General features: G+C 43.6%; 1 protein-coding gene across 1 annotated transcript in view; it reads left to right on the plus strand.

Annotated features, from left to right (window-relative positions):
- PTCD3 (pentatricopeptide repeat domain 3) overlaps positions 1-26,320 on the plus strand; it is a 122,896-nt gene continuing 96,576 nt past the window's right edge. The window contains exons 1-11 of the mRNA XM_068117287.2: positions 1-104; positions 923-978; positions 8,964-9,006; positions 9,971-10,016; positions 11,447-11,515; positions 11,665-11,769; positions 12,284-12,410; positions 13,976-14,064; positions 14,332-14,369; positions 14,752-14,839; positions 25,572-25,632. Of these exons, the coding sequence (XP_067973388.2) occupies positions 25-104; positions 923-978; positions 8,964-9,006; positions 9,971-10,016; positions 11,447-11,515; positions 11,665-11,769; positions 12,284-12,410; positions 13,976-14,064; positions 14,332-14,369; positions 14,752-14,839; positions 25,572-25,632 (802 nt within the window). The 5' untranslated portion in view covers positions 1-24. The remainder of the gene's footprint in view (positions 105-922; positions 979-8,963; positions 9,007-9,970; positions 10,017-11,446; positions 11,516-11,664; positions 11,770-12,283; positions 12,411-13,975; positions 14,065-14,331; positions 14,370-14,751; positions 14,840-25,571; positions 25,633-26,320) is intronic.

The following is a 26,320-nucleotide window of genomic DNA, read 5'->3' on the forward strand; positions in this document are numbered from 1 at the left end:
AAGTTTAACAACTTCCGGTTCAGCATGGCGCTGCACACAGTTTGCGTGAAGTGTGGACAGTGGGCTTCTCGCATGGTGTTTTGGAGGTTTTGTGGCTCTGCCCAGTGAGTACCGATTGTCCTAACTTTCTTAAATAATAGGTCTGTATCCTCCGAACAACATTCCAGACTAAACGGTGCTCCTATAATCATACACTGCTATTCGTGACTTCGTGGTCTGTACTGTACGGATTGGCAATATCACAAGGATACACAAGGAAAGTTGACGCAGGAAGAGGCCATCCGGCCCATCATGCCTGCGCCACACCGATACCAGACCAAATATATCCGTCAAAACAACATCAGTTCATTGGGGCATTTCATTTGGGGTCTTTTGGGCCTTCGGGACCATTTGGGTCTTCAGGGTATTTTGGATCCTCAGGGCCTTTAAGGATATTTTGGGTCTTTGGGGGTCTTCAGGGGCTTTGGGGGTCTTCAGGGGCTTTGGGGGTCTTCGTGGACTTTTTGGTGTTTTGGATCTTCAGGGTATTTAGGGTCTTTAAGAACATTTTGGGTCTTCAGTGGTCTTCAGTGGTCTTAAGGGTCTTGGGGGACTTAAAGGGTCGTCAAAGGTCTGCGGGGTCTCAGCAGTCTAAACGTAATTAAGAGTTCACGGACTGTGTTGTGTGTGTTAATTTTATTTGAAGAAGAAGAAGAAGTCGTTTTGGTCACATATAAACATACATAACCATATACGTTTGCTCTATTATAATAAGTTGTATATAGTATAACGGTGTGGACTCAGAAAGGACACTGATCGAGCATACCACTGGACTCTCTCACCGCAAGGTTGGGCAGGAAGTGAACGTGTGATTATTTATTTATTTATTTATTATTTTTTTTCTTGAACTTTTTTGCACTGTGCATTTCTGCTTTTTCTACAGGGTACATGAAACGGTGACGAGAGCATATGAACAGGCAGCGGCTCGAGCCCCCGAAAGTAAGATTGGTGCTCAAACTGCTTTGAGATATCCACCCGCATTTAAATCCCCAGCAATATCTGACATATTAATTATTTATTTTTGTTTGAAGGAAACAAGTTAAATTACAAAAATTGAGATTTACTCGATCCAATCATTGAACTTTTCATTTTTCACCTTTAAAATGTTACTGTAAGCAGGAAATACATTTTGTTGAGGTTCCCCATAATTGCTGAGGCAGCAAACTCTTGCTAACTGAGCATTTCTGATTGGCTGTGAAACACAGGTGATATAAATATGAGTTAACAATCTCTCGAAGTAGGATTCTACCCAATTACACATTAAAGAAAATAAAATTTAGAATTATTGGGGAGAATAGGGATGCTGGGTGGAGGGATTTGGGTGTAGAACGGAAGAGATTGAAGGTATATTTGGGGGGGGGGGGGGATTAAAGTATGGGGAGGAGAGGATTAAAAAGTAGGGGGAGGAGAGGATTAAAGTAGTGGGAGGAGAGGATTAAAGTATGGGGAGGAGAGGATTAAAGTAGGGGGAGGAGAGGATTAAAGTATGGGGAGGAGAGGATTAAAAAGTAGGGGGAGGAGAGGATTAAAGTAGTGGGAGGAGAGGATTAAAGTATGGGGAGGAGAGGATTAAAGTAGGGGGAGGAGAGGATTAAAGTAGGGGGAGGAGAGGATTAAAGTAGGGGGAGGAGAGGATTAAAGTAGGGGGAGGAGAGGATTAAAAAGTAGGGGGAGGAGAGGATTAAAGTAGGGGGAGGAGAGGATTAAAGTATGGGGAGGAGAGGATTAAAAAGTAGGGGGAGGAGAGGATTAAAGTAGTGGGAGGAGAGGATTAAAGTATGGGGAGGAGAGGATTAAAGTAGGGGGAGGAGAGGATTAAAGTAGGGGGAGGAGAGGATTAAAGTAGGGGGAGGAGAGGATTAAAGTAGGGGGAGGAGAGGATTAAAAAGTAGGGGGAGGAGAGGATTAAAGTAGGGGGAGGAGAGGATTAAAGTAGGGGGAGGAGAGGATTAAAGTAGGGGGAGGAGAGGATTAAAGTAGGGGGAGGAGAGGATTAAAGTAGGGGGAGGAGAGGATTAAAGTAGGGGGAGGAGAGGATTAAAGTAGGGGGAGGAGAGGATTAAAGTAGGGGGAGGAGAGGATTAAAGTAGGGGGAGGAGATAGGGGGAGGAGAGGATTAAAGTAGGGGGAGGAGAGAATTAAAGTAGGGGTGAGGAGAGGATTAAAGTAGGGGTAGGAGAGGATTAAAGTAGGGGTAGGAGAGGATTAAAGTAGGGGGAGGAGAGGATTAAAGTAGGGGTAGGAGAGGATTAAAGTAGGGGTAGGAGAGGATTAAAGTAGGGGGAGGAGAGGATTAAAGTAGGGGGAGGAGAGGATTAAAGTAGGGGGAGGAGAGGATTAAAGTAGGGGGAGGAGAGGATTAAAGTAGGGGGAGGAGAGGATTAAAGTAGGGGGAGGAGAGGATTAAAGTAGGGGAGGAGAGGATTAAAGTAGGGGGAGGAGAGGATTAAAGTAGGGGGAGGAGAGGATTAAAGTAGGGGTAGGAGAGGATTAAAGTAGGGGGAGGAGAGGATTAAAGTAGGGGGAGGAGAGGATTAAAGTAGGGGGAGGAGAGGATTAAAGTAGGGGGAGGAGAGGATTAAAGTAGGGGGAGGAGAGGATTAAAGTAGGGGGAGGAGAGGATTAAAGTAGGGGAGGAGAGGATTAAAGTAGGGGGAGGAGAGGATTAAAGTAGGGGGAGGAGAGGATTAAAGTAGGGGGAGGAGAGGATTAAAGTAGGGGAGGAGAGGATTAAAGTAGGGGGAGGAGAGGATTAAAGTAGGGGGAGGAGAGGATTAAAGTAGGGGAGGAGAGGATTAAAGTAGGGGGAGGAGAGGATTAAAGTAGGGGGAGGAGAGGATTAAAGTAGGGGGAGGAGAGGATTAAAGTAGGGGGAGGAGAGGATTAAAGTAGGGGGAGGAGAGGATTAAAGTAGGGGGAGGAGAGGATTAAAGTAGGGGAGGAGAGGATTAAAGTAGGGGGAGGAGAGGATTAAAGTAGGGGGAGGAGAGGATTAAAGTAGGGGGAGGAGAGGATTAAAGTAGGGGGAGGAGAGGATTAAAGTAGGGGGAGGAGAGGATTAAAGTAGGGGGAGGAGAGGATTAAAGTAGGGGGAGGAGAGGATTAAAGTAGGGGGAGGAGAGGATTAAAGTAGGGGGAGGAGAGGATTAAAGTAGGGGGAGGAGAGGATTAAAGTAGGGGGAGGAGAGGATTAAAGTAGGGGGAGGAGAGGATTAAAGTAGGGGGAGGAGAGGATTAAAGTAGGGGGAGGAGAGGATTAAAGTAGGGGGAGGAGAGGATTAAAGTAGGGGGAGGAGAGGATTAAAGTAGGGGGAGGAGAGGATTAAAGTAGGGGGAGGAGAGGATTAAAGTAGGGGGAGGAGAGGATTAAAGTAGGGGTAGGAGAGGATTAAAGTAGGGGGAGGAGAGGATTAAAGTAGGGGGAGGAGAGGATTAAAGTAGGGGGAGGAGAGGATTAAAGTAGGGGGAGGAGAGGATTAAAGTAGGGGGAGGAGAGGATTAAAGTAGGGGGAGGAGAGGATTAAAGTAGGGGGAGGAGAGGATTAAAGTAGGGGGAGGAGAGGATTAAAGTAGGGGGAGGAGAGGATTAAAGTAGGGGGAGGAGAGGATTAAAGTAGGGGAGGAGAGGATTAAAGTAGGGGTAGGAGAGGATTAAAGTAGGGGGAGGAGAGGATTAAAGTAGGGGGAGGAGAGGATTAAAGTAGGGGGAGGAGAGGATTAAAGTAGGGGGAGGAGAGGATTAAAGTAGGGGGAGGAGAGGATTAAAGTAGGGGGAGAGAGGATTAAAGTAGGGGGAGGAGAGGATTAAAGTAGGGGGAGGAGAGGATTAAAGTAGGGGGAGGAGAGGATTAAAGTAGGGGAGGAGAGGATTAAAGTAGGGGGAGGAGAGGATTAAAGTAGGGGGAGGAGAGGATTAAAGTAGGGGGAGGAGAGGATTAAAGTAGGGGGAGGAGAGGATTAAAGTAGGGGGAGGAGAGGATTAAAGTAGGGGGAGGAGAGGATTAAAGTAGGGGAGGAGAGGATTAAAGTAGGGGGAGGAGAGGATTAAAGTAGGGGGAGGAGAGGATTAAAGTGGGGGAGGAGAGGATTAAAGTAGGGGGAGGAGAGGATTAAAGTAGGGGGAGGAGAGGATTAAAGTAGGGGGAGGAGAGGATTAAAGTAGGGGGAGGAGAGGATTAACGTAGGGGGAGGAGAGGATTAAAGTAGGGGAGGAGAGGATTAAAGTAGGGGGAGGAGAGGATTAAGTAGGGGGAGGAGAGGATTAAAGTAGGGGGAGAGAGGATTAAAGTAGGGGAGGAGAGGATTAAAGTAGGGGGAGGAGAGGATTAAAAGTAGGGGGAGGAGAGGATTAAAGTAGGGGGAGGAGAGGATTAAAGTAGGGGGAGGAGAGGATTAAAGTAGGGGGAGGAGAGGATTAAAGTAGGGGGAGGAGAGGATTAAAGTAGGGGGAGGAGAGGATTAAAGTAGGGGGAGGAGAGGATTAAAGTAGGGGGAGGAGAGGATTAAAGTAGGGGGAGGAGAGGATTAAAAAGTAGGGGGAGGAGAGGATTAAAGTAGGGGGAGGAGAGGATTAAAGTAGGGGGAGGAGAGGATTAAAGTAGGGGAGGAGAGGATTAACGTAGGGGTAGGAGAGGATTAAAGTAGGGGGAGGAGAGGATTAAAGTAGGGGGAGGAGAGGATTAAAGTAGGGGGAGGAGAGGATTAAAGTAGGGGGAGGAGAGGATTAAAGTAGGGGAGGAGAGGATTAAAAAGTAGGGGGAGGAGAGGATTAAAGTAGGGGGAGGAGAGGATTAAAGTAGGGGGAGGAGAGGATTAAAGTAGGGGGAGGAGAGGATTAACGTAGGGGTAGGAGAGGATTAAAGTAGGGGGAGGAGAGGATTAAAGTAGGGGGAGGAGAGGATTAAAGTAGGGGGAGGAGAGGATTAAAGTAGGGGGAGGAGAGGATTAAAAGTAGGGGGAGGAGAGGATTAAAGTAGGGGGAGGAGAGGATTAAAGTAGGGGGAGGAGAGGATTAAAGTAGGGGGAGGAGAGGATTAAAGTAGGGGGAGGAGAGGATTAAAGTAGGGGGAGGAGAGGATTAAAGTAGGGGGAGGAGAGGATTAAAGTAGGGGGAGGAGAGGATTAAAGTAGGGGGAGGAGAGGATTAAAGTAGGGGGAGGAGAGGATTAAAGTAGGGGGAGGAGAGGATTAAAGTAGGGGGAGGAGAGGATTAAAGTAGGGGGAGGAGAGGATTAAAAAGTAGGGGGAGGAGAGGATTAAAGTAGTGGGAGGAGAGGATTAAAGTAGTGGGAGGAGAGGATTAAAGTAGGGGGAGGAGAGGATTAAAGTAGGGGGAGGAGAGGATTAAAGTAGGGGGAGGAGAGGATTAAAGTAGGGGGAGGAGAGGATTAAAGTAGGGGGAGGAGAGGATTAAAAAGTAGGGGGAGGAGAGGATTAAAGTAGGGGGCGGAGAGGATTAAAGTAGGGGGAGGAGAGGATTAAAGTAGGGGGAGGAGAGGATTAAAGTAGGGGGAGGAGAGGATTAAAGTAGGGGGAGGAGAGGATTAAAGTAGGGGGAAGAGAGGATTAAAGTAGGGGGAGGAGAGGATTAAAGTAGGGGGAGGAGAGGATTAAAGTAGGGGGAGGAGAGGATTAAAGTAGGGGGAGGAGAGGATTAAAGTAGGGGGAGGAGAGGATTAAAGTAGTGGGAGGAGAGGATTAAAGTAGGGGGAGGAGAGGATTAAAGTAGGGGGAGGAGAGGATTAAAGTAGGGGGAGGAGAGGATTAAAGTAGGGGTAGGAGAGGATTAAAGTAGGGGGAGGAGAGGATTAAAGTAGGGGGAGGAGAGGATTAAAGTAGGGGGAGGAGAGGATTAAAGTAGGGGGAGGAGAGGATTAAAGTAGGGGGAGGAGAGGATTAAAGTAGGGGGAGGAGAGGATTAAAGTAGGGGGAGGAGAGGATTAAAGTAGGGGGAGGAGAGGATTAACGTAGGGGTAGGAGAGGATTAAAGTAGGGGGAGGAGAGGATTAAAGTAGGGGGAGGAGAGGATTAAAGTAGGGGGAGGAGAGGATTAAAGTAGGGGGAGGAGAGGATTAAAGTAGGGGGAGGAGAGTCAAATGATTCAAAAGGAAATGTTTGTTAAGTATTGTGAGGAATTAAAACCCTTCCATTTTTGTGCAGCCTGTTCATCCCCTTTATAGATTGTTGGGTTAGTGTTAGTCAGTGGCTGGGTGAATATGTCGATGAGACGATGCATTTTCTATTTTTTCCTCAAGTGAACAATTTTGCAAAATCTCTGTTTAAAAACCAAACAAGCAAACAAGAAGACGTCATGCAGAGCACGATACTTGCAAAATCCACCTCCCCTCCCCCCCCAAAATAAAAAGTTGCAATGGATAAATCAAATTTTCCATTTCATCAAGATTAAAATTGACGATCTTAATCAAAGCTCAGGTCAATCGGATGAAAATTGATGATTTTTCAGACAGAAATTGATATTCGAAGTTTGACCTTTTGATTCCAAAAACAGTTCGTTTTTTCCAATTCTATGTTATACAATGCAATTGCTGTTTACCTTTCAGGTTCATCAGATGAAAATTGATGATTGTTCAGATGAAAATTGATAATTTTAGAAGCTTGACCTTGAGTTGACCTTTGACCTTAAAAATAGTTGGTTTCCCAATTCAATGATGCAATATGTAATTGCTGTTTAATCGACAAGTCAATCGGATGAAAATTGACGATTTTTTAGATGAAAATTGATGACTTTAGAAGTTTGAGCTTGAGATGACCGTTTGACCTTTAAAAATAGTTGGTTTCCCAATTCAGTGAGGTACTACGCAATTGCTGTGTAATTTTCAAGTCAATCGGATGAAAATTGATGACTTTGGAAGTTTGATCTTGATTTTGACATTTTTGGATGTTTGATCTCGTGTTGACCTATGATTTTTTGACATCAAAAATAGTTGGTTTCCTAATTTAATGACTCAATATGCATATGCTGTTCAATTTTCAAGTCAATCGGGTGAAAAATGACAATTTTAGAAATTCGACCTCAAGATGACCATTGACCTCAAAAACAATAGGCTTCTTCCTTTTGACCAACTCTACCATCTGGTGAAGTTTTGTGGAGATCGGTTTAAAATAGTGACGTGTAGGTGATTGACAAACCGACAGACAGACAGACAGACAAACCAACAGACAGAATGAAAAATCGGTCAGAGACCGAGGACCTGCCAGAATGTACTTTTTTTTATCTGCCATTTTGGATCAAAATGGCGGGAAATCTATACATGTATATACGCTAAGCAATGTAAGGTAACTGAGTAAGTGTATGCATATCTCTTGTTCTTTCAGAGTTATAGTGGTTTGAAATATATTTTCAAATTTGAAATATAAAATTTCATTGAAAACTTGGCCCCCTGACCTTTGACCCCCAAAAAACAAGCATTCTGAGTATTGCGCTGCAATACATGTCCCCTACCGGCAGTCTGTCGTATGGAAAACTGTTGGGGAAATTACCAAAGTTCAAAGTGCCATAACTTTGTCAAAAATGATCGAAACGTCGTGAAGTTCGAACTTGATCTGTAACTTATCATGAGGAAACCATGTACCAAGTTTGAAATCATTAGCATTAAGAGTTTAGAAAAAAAGTCTGGAAAACTGTTCTTTGCGTGATGGACTGACTGACAGACTCACAGACTCACAGACTCACAGACTCACAGACTGACAGACGGAGGGACAGAGTGCAAACCTATAGTCCCCTCCGGTGTACACCGTAGGGGACTAATAATTAAAACTAAGCATTTTTGACCATTTTATGCCACATGTTATTTTTCGGGAATTGAATAATGAACATTTTGGTGTTGGTTAGAAGGGAATCGGATATGGTTTGACAGAGTTATTAGTTTAAAAAAACAATATTTGACCTTGAGTTTGACCTTTCAAGGTCAAAGGTCATGGTGCCAAATGAAATGTCATATGTGACTTCCTATATGTCAGTAACAGTAAGTGTATGCATATGTCTTGTACTTTTAGAGTTATAGTGGTTTGAAATATATTTAAAATGAAAACTCGACCCCCTGATTTCACGTTTTGGGTGACCTTGAGCTTGACCTTGTGCCTAGAGAGTTAAAAATTGGGCACAGTCTATTCCAGGGCAAGGCAAATATGTGTGTAAAGTATGGCGATGCTACGTGCAATGATGTAGACGTAGTAGTGCACACAAACAAACAGACAGACAGACAGACCAACCAACCAACATACTTGCCGGAATCTATTCGCACAAGACCAACCAATATACTTGTAAAATCTTCGACTTTGCAAGTAAAAATACCAAATGTAAATTATTACATTCGTTATTACTTCTGTCACCAAAAGTGGATAGAGGTTATGTTTTCACCCCTGTTTGGGCTGTCTGTTTGTTTGCTTGTTTGCGAACAAGTTATCTCAAAAGGTTATGGACTGATTTGGACGAAACTTGGTGGACAGGTTGGGTATGTGACAGGACCAATTGATTCGATTTTGGTGAATTGAAAAAAAAAATAAGGTATTTAACCTCTCAACCAAAGCGCCACCTCATTAGTACCATACAGCAAGTTACCCGTGCCCGCACGGGATTCTAAACGGGTGAGGGATGGAGGCGGAAAAAAAATGCAAATGGCGTCTTCTGTCATCAAACTGACAAACTGGGAGCAACAATTTGCATTTATTGCCACTTCTCATGCAATTTGAATGATCTAATGGTGGTGAGGTGCTCCATTTGAAAATTATTGTTCGATATATGTAGATTTTTGTTGCCACGGGTCCATAATAAAAACTTGTATTGGTGTCAAAGCCGGTGATCAATCGCAAATTAATAGTAGGATGATTTGTACTGTAATGGCTTGTGGTACAGTATGATTGTAAAATAATATACATTTCTGTAATTGTGTTTATTTCTGCAGGTATAACACACACAAGTGTTGTTCTTCCCCAGAAGAAGACTTGGTATGCTCTTCCGGTAGTTTTGTAATACCTCCATGTAAAGTTGTACACCGGAGTTTCAATCATTCGGAATCCGTAATCATTGTGCTTGATGTAGCGATGTTTCTTTAATCCTCCTGTTTTGGCATTGATATGAATGCTAGGCCAACTCGTAAATCTTAATTCCTCAGCTTTATTTTCATGATATGTCACTGAGTGACCACACACGGCTTACTTTCTCTACTTATCATTTCCAATCTTGTCAAAATGCTTTATATGTGGGAGACTAACAAATTAAAAATCTGACTATTATTTCCTCCAGCACCGAAAGTGGATGGAGGTTATGTTTTCACTCTTGTCTATTACCATTGGGACATAAGGCCAAAAACGATATATAGCAGGATATCTCAAAATTATTGACGGAATTGGACAAAACTTTGTGGAGTGGTTGGTTGTGTGTCAAGGATGAATCAATTCGATTTTGGTGAAGATCTGAATATGGATTCGGATAAGAGAATTATTTAATTTTTAAGTGATTCTTCACCATTGAGAGATTGGGCGAAAAGCGATATACAACATGATATTTAAAAAAGTTATGGACGAGTTATGACTAAACTTGGTGGACGAGGTGGTCAGGTGACAAGAACAAGCCGATTAGATTTTGGTTCAGTTCCGGATGTCGATCCGGCCTATCGGTGGGATACAAAACTGTTCAGCCTGGCGGAGGTTTGCGCTCTACCGAGTGCCGTTCTAGGTGTTGTGCACACACAAGGACAAGTAATGTCACATGTGATTTCCAATATCGTTTTATAAAAAATATGTGATTAACCTAATTTTCTGGATTTTCACAAACCTGTCTTGCTTTGTGTGCGTACATGTGTGGACTTGTCTTCTCAACATTTCCGTGCATATATTATATCACTAGGTTTTTGTATATTATTATTTATTCTTCCTCTCACGGAGTTATCCTAGTTATTCTTCCTCTCAGGGACAAGTTGGCGGTGCTGAAGGCTCTTAATTCAACAATTACAAAGGTACAGACCACCTTTTCAGGCTTCCAATCTTGTGTGTTTGTCCTGCCTGTGTTTATGTGGACAATTGCGCTGGCTAAATGCTCTGCTGTTTCCACCTGTGGTTGCTATGATTAAGCATTCATGACCAGATAAGCATTTGAAGTTGGAATGAACCGATGCATTAACGATACCTTACAACATGTGACACAATACACAGTATACACAGGGTAGCACGTGCATGCACGCAATATTTTCACAATTTTTTTTTGGACAAAAGATGGAGCCTTAAATTTTCTGAAATGGTGTTCTTTCACATCGTGGGCAGGTCTGTGGTCTCTCTATTTTCTGCCTTATATTCTCAAATTTAGCTTCTTCTCTCTCAGTTCTACCACCCTCGCTGATCTACTCCAGGATGCACATGTTGGTCCAGATACCCCCTCCTGGATGAACTTCAAAAATCCAGGCCGACTGCACACCTCAAATCATTTGTTCTTCGCCTCTCCCGTGTATGGAATCGCCTTCCAGAGACTGTTCTTTATCACTCTTCCTTCCAGGACTTCCAGCAGACAGTGCACTGCCATTATCGCCAATCCTGACCCATGATCTTTATTACCCTGATAACCCCTTCCTAACTGAATCCTCTTATTTAACCGATTTCAGTATTTCCTCCCCTTCTCTCTCTCCCTCTCTCCCTTCCTTCCATGTGCATTTATCTCCTTGCTGGTTCTGCCCAATTTTGCACCACTACCCTGGCCATTTAACTTTGGCCTCGCTCTTTTCTCGCTGGGACACATCTCCTCACGAGGACACATAGCAGATCAGTACACAACATAACAAAGAGAACAGCAGGAGAAAGAGGAAATGGCAATAGCAGGGCACAGGAGAAGGAAGACAGAGACAGACAAACAAGGGATGCAGGTAACGATGAGGGTAGGGAAGAACGAATGAAGAATCACGCCTTTGGATGGGGGATGACTTGGGATGGTGGTGAGCAGCTTTATTGAAGACCTGGAGGGAAGAATAAGGAGATTGAAGAGAGTGTGGAAGGTGGTTCCAAAGGTGGGAAAACAGCAATAAATGAGTGGAAGTGAGCAGTGGTTCTGGATTTAGGCAGTTTCACTTGGAGGTGATTGCTGGTGGACCACGTGCGTCCTGCAGATACGTGGGGGAGACAGAGCACGGAGAGGGCAGAGAGTGCAAGTCCAGAAATGAGACATTAGAAGACAGACGACCGACCTGTCAGAGATGGCAAAGTGATAGGCCCAGGGACTCGGCTTCATCGTGAGTGATTCCAATGATCTTGAAAGCCTTGGTTTCCCCGGGCATGGGAGCCAGCCCAGTGGGGAGAGCATTTCTCCATCAAACTGTGGATGATTCGGCACACTCGTTATCCAAAATTAACATCCAGCAGCGTTTATTGTTTGTCAGTGATTTTGTTAATCTACTTTCAGGATCCAACGGAGTCGCCATACGTCTTCAAGGATGACCCGTACCTCATCCCCTACAGCATACGTGACCAAGTAAAGCAATATTTGTCATTTTCTTTTTTCCATTGACTAACATTGTTCGTCATAATGCATGCTGGGAAATTTTGTTGTTTGTATTGAAAGCGAGATATTTACTCATAGTGCCTAAAGTTTGTTTGAGCTGCTGTTCTGTTCTGTTGCAGAGGGTGTTTTTGCAAGCTCGTGAATCGGGAAAGCTAGCAGCGGAGTATGTGGTACGGAACTATCCTAATCTGTTCAACAAAGAGCAAGCTGAACCTCTTATCCCGGTGGGTTCTTGGTTTAACTGGACAATAAACGTTTGCCAGTTAAAGTGAAGTTGCTATCCCAGAGCAGGCCTCTGCTCCTTCTAAGGGCTCGCTGCCTTAGATTTCCCCTTGTATTAATATCTGAGGTTACTTGTGTGTTGTGGACTATTTAGCTAGGCCTTGTCCATTAATTTTATTTTAATAAGCATCATTGGCATTTACAATCCATCTTTCCAAAAAAAGAACGAAACTTGTCTTTTATCCCCACTGTCACGAGCTTCAAAATCGCTTTTAAATCAGAACCGTACAACCTTACATACAACCTTAAGTTGTACTTCCTTGTTCTACAGTTCAAAGGTAACATAAAAAAATTTAGCAAACGCATCACATCCCCTACAATACATCACAATGCACAATACATCACAATACATCACAATGCATTTCATTTTGTTCTCATTTTCGGTCTGACGATTATTGCAAGCCTGACGGAAAGTTAAATGCTTGACTGTTGCAATTTCCTGTTTCTTGCATAAAGGCCTTTATGCCCACGATACTGAAAAGGCAGGATGGTGAGCAGGACCCACTTTTGGACTTTGAAGAACACATCTTGATGCAGAATTTTCAAGAAGCAGTTGACGCCTATGACAAGCTCCTTCAAGAAGGTTGGTACAGGAGCAGTATCATGTCTGAACATCATCATCCACAAGATTTCCTTGAACATGTTGCTATGGTAGCTGGCTTTGGAAGCCAGCTTGGAAATGTGTTTTTCCCAGGAAAGATCATGGCATGTTCCTGAGATCATGGCTCTTCATGAAGCCATGAATATCATGGCTCTTCTTGTGAAACTCCCAAAATCAAGACTCTCTGCTCAACTTCACTGTTTCATTCCTCTTTTTTCTCACCTCTGGAACAAACTCCCACACACTCCAATCCCACTCCTCCCTCCAGGTCTTCAAAACAGATGTCCACCACCATCTCTTATCTCCCCCCTTCCAAAACCTTGATCTTTTCTGCCCCCATTAATACACCCCAAATCCACCTCCTTCAAATTTCTTTCCTGAAAGTCCTAGTCGTGCCCATCATGTTTATATCATGTACCCTGCCCCAGCCCTCTCCCTCCATAGATCTCCTGATGTCCCTGTTCTCTGTGGCTGTTGTACTTCCCTCTCTCTCCCCCTGTTGTCTCCCGCTCCCTTATTATATGTTCTTTATGTTAGCTCTTACACGAGCCTCAACTCTGTTTACAAAAAACAAGACCTAAAGTCTAAAATCGGCCTAGCTGGGCTTGCAAAATATTATAAACCACAAACACATATGATTAGCTTTTCAAACAGTCGCTAATGCTGCTTATAACATTAAACAAAGAAATTTGGAGGAATCCAGACATCTGTGAGGTAAGCTTTACTTACCGAACTGAGGGAAGATCTACTGTAATCTAGATTATACCCCACAAGGGTTGGGTATGTACCGGTTTGTTGGAAGCGACGTAACGTCTATGCTTTCGATGTTTGATGGTCATTTTAACAATCGGTTTGTTTGTGTTTCACACAGAATGAAAAACGTAAAGGTAGAGCATGGCGATTGTGATATATGACAGGTTCGACAATATGTTCGGCTTGAACGGCATATAAATCAAAATGGCGGTGTGTGGAGAGTCAGCTGCCGTAATGACATCAGACGTAATCACATCACCCTGTCATGTGACCAGATCCTCAGCTTTGATTGGTATACGTTTGAGGGGACATATATACATACATACATACATACATACATACAGACACTGTTCTCGACGACTTTGCCCTATGGGCTACGTCATAAAAAAAATTTGCTCCCTTCTCCGAAACTACACACACAATTTTGATGAAACCTGATCACAACCTTCATCACCCGTGGTGTACCAAAGTTTGGTCACGGCATAGAAAAAATCGGAGTCTATGGGGTTTTACAGGGGACGGGGGGGGGGGGGGGGGGGGATCAGAATGGGCGATTGTTCCCCCAAATAGGTATTTTTTGTTTTAAAATCTTATTATTATGTTCGTATGATTGTTCATGCTGCCCTGTCTCCTAGCAATTGGTTTAAAATACCTTCAGTGGGTGCAGTGAACTGCTTTATTCGTTTGCGTTTCCATGCATTATACTCTACATTGTTTTATTACGCGTATAATTTTTTAAATTTTTTAAAAATATCTTTATAAACTGACTGTAGACTTTTCTTCTTCCTCCCAAGGAACACCCGTGCCTTTGTCACTAACCAACCGTCTTCTTGATTTGCTGAGCTACTACGGAGATGCGAAGCTCGATCACAAGACGCGAAATGTACGTAATACCCACAATGGTTATAGACCCCATAATGTCATAGACCCTCCAGCCTCAACTGTTTGCAACAACGTGCTTGCATTGATTAGAACAGATTGGACCACGTTGAGGGAGGCCAACACAGACTCGATCATTTCATTTGCATGCATGTGGAAAGTCATTTTCCTTCACCTGTGTGTTTTCTGAAATCAGACTGGTGAATGCATTGTTATTCTGGGTGTACTTTGTATAACACCGATTTTTCCTGACAAAAGTGTCTGCCCACAGGAAAAGCGCTGGATGAAGGCTGCCCAATGCACGTGGAGGTATGACATCACGTCCGTTCTAGTTCTTCCTTTTGATTCTCTATTATACTCCCCTACATTGTGGTTTCAAATGCTCTCCTCTTCCCTATGTTTTCTTTCTCCTACCCTCCCCCATTCCTACATCTAATTTTATTCCCTCTTTTATCCATCTTTATATCTCTTGGCCAGATCTCCTCTCCGGTTTTTTAAACCTGTGTCCTACATTGCCCCTTCCCTCATCTCATCTCTTAAATTGTATTATCCTTCTGTGATTTACCGCCCCCCGCCCCGCCGCCACACTTATTCATATTTAACTATTCTCCCTCTTCTCCAAGTTGTTTTTCCTCCCTCTTTTTTCCTCACTTATACGATACCACTTCTTTTTTCTCTCTCTTTTATTCAGGGAAGACTTCCATGCTGAGCGTATTTTCAATGCCATGGATGTCAAGGATGCTCGGTCTTACCATGCACTGATCCTTGGAACAGTGAAGGTGGACAAAAAGCTCTGTTTTTTATGGCCATTTTGTCAGTTTGTTTTGTTGGACTTTGTAATCTTAATCTCTAACCTGCATTTGTCAAAACTTCTTTCACCTCAGGGTCCTCTTATTGGCCTTTGTCATCGTACTTGCCATCTTACTGGTCATCATACTCGTCATCGTACTCGTCATCGTGCCCGTCATCGTGCCCGTCATCGTGCCCGTCATCGTGCCCGTCATCGTGCCCGTCATCGTGCCCGTCATCGTGCCGGTCATCGTGCCGGTCATCGTGCCGGCCATCGTGCCGGTCACCGTGCCGGTCACCGTGCCGGTCATCGTGCCGGTCACCGTACTTGTAAATGATTTTCCAACAGGCTTGATGTTTTTGTTGACCGGAAGTCCCATAATAATGATCTGTTCAACCCTCTTTGTTAGCTCGCTTTCTAGAGTATTGAATTTCACATTCATGAGAGCAGAGACACACGTAACCATTTGTAACACTCCAAAAGACAAATTCTCTCAAATTATTATTCATTACTCGCAAGTATATTACTTTGCCTTTCATAAACAAAAGCCCAGGTGAAACCTAAACCATGTTTCATAGAAGGCAATGGACAATGTGGCTTTCTGACGTTGGAGATTCAATGAGCAAGTGACCATAAACGTGATGGGATTGTTACCAAAGACTTGGTAAAAGTATGTCCGAGCCATCATTGACGACTGCACAAACTGGCCAAAGACTTGCACTTCCTCAAATTCCAGTTTCCCATATAAAGCGATTGTAATTGCTGAAGTGTTGTACATGTATGAGTGCAGATTGATTCGAACATGGGAATAATAATGAATCCTCCACATCCTCAGAATTGTTAGATATTAACAACACCCTTTGTTCGGAACCCAAAGCCAAGTTAATTAAATAAACTAGAAGCACCTGCTCCCTATGGAGCCACCACGAGGGGTCATGTTATTATATTAGCTCACCTGGAACGAAGACCAGGGGAGCTTATGCGATGGCGCTGGAGTCAGTCAGTCAGTCAGTCAGTCAGTCCGTAAACACTTGAAACTTCTTCTCCAAAACCGCTGATGGGATTGCGAGCAAATTTGGCACAAATTATATTTGTTGTGTTGTGACTAAAGTTTGTTCATAGCCTTAAATAAAATCGGGGTTTAAGTGGGTTTACCCACTTTTGGTTGGTTTATTTGGGGGTTTGCCCCCCAAAATAGGTATTTGCTTTCTTCCCAGAAACTACACACGCAATTTCGATGAAACTTCACCACAACCTTACTTGCCCATGATGTACCAATGTGTGTTCAAGGCATTCGAAAATTTGGGTCTTAGGAGGTATATGGGGTTGGGGGAGGGGGTGTTGCCCCACCAACATAGGTATTTTTTTATTTGTTTGTTTAAAGTCTTATGATTATGTTAGTATGATTCTACATGCTGCCCTTTCTTCTAGCAAGCATTGAAATTGGTTTAAAATACCCTTAGTCAGTGCAGTATGCTGTTTGTTCTACCAGGTGAGCACCAGGGGTATTGCCCTTATGTTTAATACCATTGCAGAGTACCCACCCTATGGGCGATCTCGTTCTGAGCGTGCAACGCCGCCTTCTGAGGCATCCCTTTACTTGGGTGGTGTATAGGCAACATCCTGTTGCCTCGATCGCTCCTGAAAATAAAATTACCTGGGATTATGTATATGAATTGAAAACATGCATACTGTGTACAGTGCCTTCAGAAAGTATTCAGACCCCTTGACCTTTTTCACATTTTGTGGTGTTGCAGCCTGAATTTAAAATAGATTAAATTGAGATTTTTTTTGTCACTGATCTGCACATGATAAATACCTCATAATGTCAAGTGGATTTTTTTTCTCGAAATTTTTACAAAATAATTAAAAATGAAATACAGACATATCTAATTTACATAAGTATTCATTCAACCCCCTGAGTCAATACTTCGTGGAAGCGCCTTTGGCAGTGATTACAGCTTTGAGTCTTCTTGTCCACAAGAAGGTGAGGTGAGGTTATACCTGTCCGTATCAGCTTTATCACATCTGGATTTGGGGAGTTTCTCCCATTCTTCCTGGCAGTTTTGCTCAAGCTATGTCAAGTTGGATGGGGAGCGTTGGTGAACAGCAATCTTCCAGTCTTTCCGATGCTCACCCTGTGCCTGATACCAAGTCCGGAGTAGCGGGTCCCCCTCGAGGATGGCGAGGTACTACTTCAGCTGCCCGAGGGGTGTGGGGGAGCTCCCCAAACCCCTCGACTCCTCCTCCCTATCCTCTCTGCTAAATCCCTTGCAGTGACCGAATGGCTTACCCATCCTCATCAACTTCATCCATGGGTGCTGGGCCTCGATCATGGCTGCCCTGGTGGCTGCGCACAGAAGTCGTGTTTACATCGACATGTGTCGGATTCAGGGCTGGCAGGCTAGGTTTGCCATTGAACACTGCACCTGGTGGCTCGTCAAAACATCTGTCCTAACACAGCATGATACTGCTACCACCATGCTTCCCGCTAGGGATGTTGTTAGATGGGTGATGAGCTGTGCTCGGTTTCTGCTAGACGTAGCGCTTTGCATTCATGTCAAAGAGTTCAGTTTTCGTCTCATCAAACCACATAATTTTTTGCCTTATGCTCTCTGAGTCTTTCACGTGCCTCTTTGCAAACTCCAGGTGTGCTGTCATGTGCCTTTTTCTCAGGAGTGGCTTCTATCTGGCCACCCTCCCATAAAGCCTAGATTTGTGAATTGCTGCAGAGACTGTTGTTCTTCTGGTAAGTTTTCTCATCTCAGCAAAGGAACTCTGTAATTCTGTCAGATTGGTCATTGGTTTCTTGGTCAGTCTGTCTAATTAGGTCAGACAGCCAGCTCGAGGAAGGGTCTGGCCACATTCTTTCCATTTTCTAATGATAGAGCTCAGTGTGCTCTTGGGAAATTTCAACGCTCTAGAAATTGTTTTATACCCTTATAGTTAGTTAGTGAAGGCGTCGACACAGAAGCAGCAACTGCTGCTCCCTGTCCTGCCATCTGTTCCATAATGATGATCCATCGCCACAGATTTTGATCTTGAGTCAAGGTTTGTGCCTCCACCAGTGATGCTATTTGCCTGGCCCTGAAATCTTCCTCGATCTATGCCTCCTCACAATTATATCTTGGAGTTCTACGAACAGTTCCTTGGGCTTCATGATAGAGTTTCTAATCTGGCATGCACTGTCAACTGTGGGACCATCTATAGAAAGGTGTGTTTCTTTCTAAATCATGTCCAATCAATTGATTTGGCCACAGGTGGACGTCGATCAAGTTGTGGAGACATCTCAAGGATGATCAAAGGATATTGGATGCACCTGAACTCAATTTGGAATGTCATAGCAAAGGTGTTTAAGACTACTTATTATCTCAAGCCATTTCAGCTTTTCATTATTAATTGTTTTGTAAAAATTTCGAAAAATAAAATTCACTTTGACATTATGGGATATTATGTGTAGATTAGCGACGAAAACGCTCAATTTAATCCATTTTAAATGGCTGTAACACAACAAAATGTGAAAAAAGTCGAGGGGGTGAATACTTTCTGAAGGCACTATATATGTGCATATATATTACATTGTGGTTACATAGCTCAAATAAATCCAATTGCACCACCCCTCCCTTCCAATGGAAGAAAAGGGCAAGATGGGCAAAAAAAATCGAAACTTACACAGGCACAACCTCAAGGTGCCCTCATTAATCCTTGAAAGTGTCAGCTTCTGAGGTCAAATCCTCTTGGATGAGTAGATGATATATACATGCATACATACATACTTACATGTATACATGCATACATACATACATACATACATGCATACACACATACATACATACACACATGCATACATACATACATACATGCACACACACAAACAAACAAACATACATACACATATACATACATACATACATACATACATACATACACACACACACATACACATACACACACACACACACACATACATACATACATACATACATACATACATACATACATGCATACATGCATACGTACATACACATACATACATACATGCATGCATACATACATACATACATACAGGCATACATACATATACACATACACACATACAGATACATACATACAACAACAACACAGAACATGCATTTTAAGGCCATTTTCCCTGCTAGAGCGGGGGTTAGCCTTGCGATCCCCATGACAATCTTCTCCATTTTGCCCTATTTTTTGCATCTCTCCTTGTTAACCCCCTTGCCCGCATTTCTTCTTCCACCATCTTCAGCCAAGTCTTTCTTGGTCTTCCCCGTCCTCTACTTCCTTCTACATTCATTTCCATCACTCTTCTCAAACAGTCACCTTCATCCTTCCTAAACACATGACCAAACCATCTCAACCTGTTCCTCTTCACAGCATCCATCACAGGCTCTATTCCTATCATCCTTCGCAATTCATCATTTGTCTTCCCCTCTCTCAACGATACTCCGCACATCCACCGAACCATTCGCATTTCCACCCTTTCCAGCCTTTGTTGCTGCTCTACATTCATGACCCATGTCTCGCTCCCATAAATCACAACACTTCTCACACATGCAGCATACACCTTTCCCTTCAGCTTCAACGACACTCCCCTCCTCATCAGCACGCCACTCAGTTCCCGAAACTTCTTCCATGCACATCTCACTCCAGCAACCGTTGCCGAGTCTGATCCGCCTTCTCCATTCAGCATGTCTCCGAGGTAGCAAAATGTTTTCACACCTTCCAGCTTCACGCCGTCTCCAAGATCCAACTCAACATTTCCTCCATCTGCAGCTCCCTCTGTGCACACCTTACATTTGAATGTAGCTGCCACACTGGTTAATGACCCTCTCAGACCACTACATTTTTGATGAACCCACTCAGCGCACATTGTACATTGAATGGAGTTCACTCCGCCACCCTTCCTGCACACAGCACAGGGCCACTTCCCAGTTCTTTCCACCTCACCACATGCTTTACCACTTGCCATCACCTTCGTCTTTCCGATATTCACCTTCAGACCTTTTGTCTCCATACATTCCTTCCACTTGTTCATCTTTTCCTTCAGTCCATCCATACTTTCCACAATCAACACCAGATCATCTGCATACAACAACTCCCACGGTAAACCCTCCTTTACGTTCTGAGCCAGCACCTCCATCGCAGCTACAAATAGTAGTGGACTTAGTACCGACCCCTGATGCACTCCCACCTTCACCTCAAACTCACCACTGTTCCCGTCCTTCGTCCTTACAGCTGTGCGCGTTCTTTTGTACATTGCCATCACGACTCTGATCAACCATTCCTCCACTTCTAACTTCCTCAATGCCCATGTCAATACTTCGCGTGGAACCCTATCGAATGCTTTCTCCAGATCAACAAACCCAAGAAACAACTTCTGCCTCTTCTCCATGTACTTCTCCTGCAACTGCCTCACAATAAAGAGCGCGTCTGTCGTTCCTCTTCCTGGCATAAATCCAAACTGCATTTCGTCGATCTTCACCTTCTTCATTATCCTCCTCTCCAACACCCTTTCCAATACCTTCATTCCATGCTCCAATAACTTTATCGCTCGGTACGGGCCACACTCCAGACGGTCACCTTTCCCCTTGTATAGAGGGACGAGGGTACTCGGTTCCGGATCCACTGGAATGTGGCCTTCTTTCACCACCAGATTACAGATCTCTGTCATTCTCTTCACACCCCAACTTCCTGCTGCCTTCTACATATCTCCCACAACTCCCGTCGGCCCTCCCGCTTTTCTACTCTTCATTGCTTTTATCGCTTCAACTTCATTCTCAGTTATCTTCTCTGCCGGTCCTAAAACTGGGTTACTCTCTGTTGCCATCCCATTCATTCTCTGTATTCAACAGCATTTCCATATATCTTTTCCATCTTCCTTTAGACCTTTAATTCCATCTGGGTCCACAACGATTTGTCCCACTTCATCCTTCAAGCAACTCACCCCCATCACATCACACCTCTCTTTCACTATCTGCTTTGCAATCCTGAATACCGCAATTCTGACCCTCTTCCGAATCCAAGCGTTCTCCGAACATTTTCCCACATGCCTCCTGCGCCTTTGCTACCTCTTTCTTTGCAGCCTTCTTGGCTGCCTTATAACTTTCATGCTCTGCTTTTTCTGCTCCCGTACCCTTCGCCTTCTGCCACTCCTTGAACTTCTTCCTCTTCTCGTCAATCCTCTTTCCAACTTCATCATCCCACCACCATGTTTCCGAGTGCCTCGGTGGTCCTTTTGTCCATCCACATACCTCACCAACGGCTCCCAACAGACTATCTTTCATTGACATCCAACCACTTTCAAGCTCAACCACATCATCCTCTCCCCTACTCAGCCTCTCTTTTAATGCCTCCCTTACTGTCACCTCTTTCAACCTCCACACCTTCATTCTCGGTTGGTACTTCACCCGCCGAGCTCTCCTCGCACCTTTCACCCTTATGTCCCAGACAACCAAGTGGTGCTGTGAAACAGCCTCCTCCCCCGGGATCACCTTTGTGTCCCGGAGGTGCCCCCTATCTCGCCTACGCGCCATCAGGTAGTCAACGGTTGTCGTCGACCCACCTGACGTGTATGTAACAAGCTTATTATCCCCTTTCTGGAACTGAGTATTACAAATCAACAAATCAGCTCCATCAGCAAACTCCAAAATCCTTTCAGCTTCTCCATTTCTCACACCATATCCGTAACCCCCATGAACTCCCTCAAAACCGTCCATACTCCTTCCCACATGTCCATTTAGGTCTCCTCCTACCACAACAACTTCCTCATCTTTCACGTTTTCCATCAGCTTCTTTATCGCACACCAGAACTTGTCCTTCTCTTCATCGCTCCGACCAACCTGCGGAGCATATCCCGAGATGACGTTCACCAAGAGCTTTCCAATCATCATTTTCACCATCATCAACCTATCACTCACTCTAGTCACACTCACCACACTGTCTACAAACTCCCCAGAAAACAGGACACCAACACCATTCACGCCCTCCAAGCACCCTTGCCACACAAACTTGTATTTTTGTCCCTGCCTACCCTTCACCATTCTCACACCACTTCCCTTCCATCTCGTCTCTTGCACACAACATACGTCCACTCTTCTTCTGACCAATACTTCCACCACTTCTCCTGATCTCCCTGTCATTGTCCCAACATTCCATGTCCCAAACCTCAGAAACCGATCTCCACTTCGGGCTGTACCCTGCTCATATGTCGTAATTGTCATGGTTCACTTTTTGAGGCAATGGTTTTTTATGGCCGGATGCCCTTCCTGACGCCAACCCTCTTAGTCGCCTCTTACGACACGCAGGGATATGGTGTACCTATTCTAAACCAGGGTACACACCGGGTTACAGATACATACATACCTACACACACACACACACACACACACACACACACACACACACACACACACACACACACACACACACACACGCATATACACATACACTACTCACAATAAGTTAGGGATATTGGCAGGTTCTTCGGTGTGGTTGATTTTGTGTATTAATTATGTTGAAAAAAGTTGTTGGTCCTAATTCTATGGTTATTAATGAGTGTGAAAAAACACACCATTCTTGATTTCAATACCCGAACCCCTATAAAAAAAAAAAATCACTCCCACAATATCCATAACTAATTGTGAGTAGTGTACATACATACATACATACATACATACATACATACATGCATGCATACATACATACATACATACATACATACATACATACAAACATATACTTGCTCCATTATATATACTGTAGATTATCAAAAAAGGTGAGGTTACCTGTTTTGAATTATCTTACTTCATTGTTTTTGTTAATCCCGAATCCCGAATCCCGAATCCCGGTCCGAATCCCGAATCCCGGTTACCGAATCCCGGTCGATCGCTGAATTAACGCCAGGGGGGTTGACTCAGCCTGTCATCCTTCCGAGGTCGGCAAATTGAGTACCAGTACACTGGTAATTCCCTGTTTATCGTAAAAAGGCGACAAACAGGGTTGGCGGCAGGAAGGGCATCCGGCCGTAAAACCTTGCTTCAAAAAGGGGACCAAAAAAACAACAACAACCACGTCCCCGAAAAGGCCAACCCCCGCTTTGTGGGGAAAAATGGCCTCTAAACGGTGGTTTTATTGTTTTTGTTAATATTCCATGTTAATTCGTTAATGTAATGCACATTTATGTACTTGTCCAAGCCCGAGTGTACCTTTGTATTGGGACTGTGTCCTTGCCCAGGCTGTATAAACTTGTAGGCCTCATTTATTCATTTTCCTGCTTATTTTCCCACTGTCCAACATCCCAGTGCCCACCTTCGGTGTGCTGCCTTCTTCCCCTCTGTCGCCTCACTCTTCCATGCACCTTCAGTTTGTATAAAATAAAAAAGTAGAAGTGTTAAGACACAATGTACGTAAGGTTGAGTCACGTTTTGTGCAGGTAAACGAGCCAATTGTTGTCTTGGCAGTAAACTATGAAAATATTTACTAATCTCATATAACCCACCCTTCATATCCACAACAATCGTAACTACACCAATCATACCAGCACCAATCATGTCCACACCCATCATATCCACGCCAATAATATCCACACCAATCATATTCACACCATTCATATCCACATCAATCTTATCCATACCAATCGTATCCAACCCATCATATCCACATCAATCATATCGACACCAAGCAAATCCACACAAATCATATCAGCACCCATCATATCCACATCAATCGTATCCACATCAATCATATCCACACCAATCATATTCACAGCAATCAAATCCACACAAATCATATCAGCACCCATCATATCCACATCAATCGTATCCACATCAATCATATCCACACCAGTCATATTCACAGCAATCAAATACACACCAATCATATCCAACCCATCATATCCAACCCATCATATCCAACCCATCATATCCACACCAATCATATCCACACCAATCATATTCACACCAATCATATCCACACCAATCATATTTCATATTCACACCAATCGTATCTAACCCATCGTATCCAACCCTTCATATCCACAGCAATCGTATCCACACCAATCATATCCACACCAATCATATTCACACCAATCGTATCTAACCCATCGTATCCAACCCATCATATCAGCACCCTTCATATCCACATCAATCATATCCACACTAATCATATTGACACCAATCATATTGACACCAATCATATCCACACCAATCATATCAGCACCCATCATATCCACATCAATCATATCCACACCAATCATATCAGCACCCATCATATCCACATCAATCGTATCCACACCAGTCATATCCACACCAGTCATATCCACACCAGTCATATCCACACCAATCATATCAGCACCCATCATATCCTCACCAATCGTATCCACACCAATCGGATTCACACCAATCGTATCTAACCCATCGTATCCAACCCATCATATCAGCACCCTTCATATCCACATCAATCGTATCCATACCAATCGTATCGACACCAATCATATCCACATCAATCATATCCAACCCATCGTATCCAACCCAATCATATCCACACCAATCGTATCAAACCCATCGTATCCAACCCATCATATCGGCACCCTTCATATCCACACTAATCGTATCCACACCAATCGTATCCACACCAATCGTATCCACACCAATCGTATCCACACCAATCGTATCCACACCAATCATATCTAACCCATCGTATCCAACCCATCATATCAGCACCCTTCATATCCACACCAATCGTATCCACACCAATCATATCGACACCAATCATATCCACACCAATCATGTCAACACCCATCATATCCACATCAATCGTATCCACATCAATCGTATCCACACCAATCATATCTAACCCATCGTATCCAACCCATCATATCAGCACCCTTCATATCCACACCAATCGTATCCACATCAATCGTATCCACATCAATCATATCCACAGCAATCATATCCACAGCAATCATATTCACAGCAATCATATCCACACCAATCATATCCAACCCATCATATCCAACCCATCGTATCCAACCCATCATATCAGCACCCTTCATATCCACATCAATCATATCCACACCAATCATATTGACACCAATCATATCCACACCAATCATATTAGCACCCATCATATCCACATCAATCATATCCACACCAGTCATATCCACACCAATCATATCCACACCAATCATATCAGCACCCATCATATCCACATCAATCGTATCCACACCAATCGTATCCACACCAGTCATATCCACACCAATCATATCCACACCAATCATATCAGCACCCATCATATCCATATCAATCATATCCACACCAATCATATCCACACCGATCATATCCACACCGATCATATCCACACCGATCTTATCCACACCAATCATATCCACACCAATCATATATACACCCATCATATCCAGGATCAATAATTATGTGAATTTTGGACATACGTTTGCCCCCTTCTCCTTCTCCCCAACCGTCACAATTTTCATTCCTTTTATCAATTAAAACTAGTGGTCCGCCTTCTCCCTACCTCAATTTCTCCATGTAATATGTAGATAGATTTTTGAAGTTACATTTTGTTTTTGATTTTGTTTTACACAAACAGTATCTTACCCAAAATGAGGAAAACTGCTTGCACTTGTCTAACCTGCAGTACCCTTAACGTAGTAATAATGTTGTACATTTGGCATCTTTGGCTAGCATGGTGCAGGGAACAGAGCGCTCGAGCTGTTTGTGGAGATGCAAGAACAAGGGTTGCAAGGTGAGCATTGCTGACTTCCTTGATAACATTTCCAAGTTTCATCCCATCTGAACACTTTAATTTTGATCTCTCTTATCTGAATGCTTTTTTTGTATCCAAACTCTGGGCTCATGGAAGTGTGAGATACATAAAAGGCAGCAGTAGAGAGTAGAACCCTAAAACCTGAACTCAAACGGAAAGGGTAAAAGACAGCACACTTACAGTGGGGGCAGTGAAACAACATGTGGTTGCAACATGTCAAGGAAACAGCAGTCTGCATCTATGTAGGGAGAGATGGGGAGTGGGTGACAGTGGGGTTGAATGAGAATTTTAAAAAGATCGCACTTTGGGGTCTTTGTGTAAATTTGTAACATACGATCCGACTCCTTATTGTGCTGCACATAATAAGCCCGTGTTTGATACTCAAACACTCAGACTCACACTTGACGTTTTGCCTTGAGAGTTGTGCAAAGAACTCTGTTGATTCAAAAGAGATCAAGGGCCAATCGGACGCGGAGTGTAAAGGTAGAAGTCTGCCTCATGTTCTTTTGCCACCTCTTCTTCTTCCTCGACAACAATTTTTTTTAATGACATGATAGACAACACACCCTGCACGATTGACATTAGTATCCACTGTTCGGCCACTTAATGTCCACGGATTAATGCTGGCAGATGGAATGCTCAGTTTAACGTCTATCGGAGAGAACCT

Source organism: Myxine glutinosa, chromosome 5 (assembly GCF_964187855.1).
Source record: "Myxine glutinosa chromosome 5, kmMyxGlut1.1, whole genome shotgun sequence".
Lineage (NCBI taxonomy): Eukaryota > Metazoa > Chordata > Myxini > Myxiniformes > Myxinidae > Myxine > Myxine glutinosa.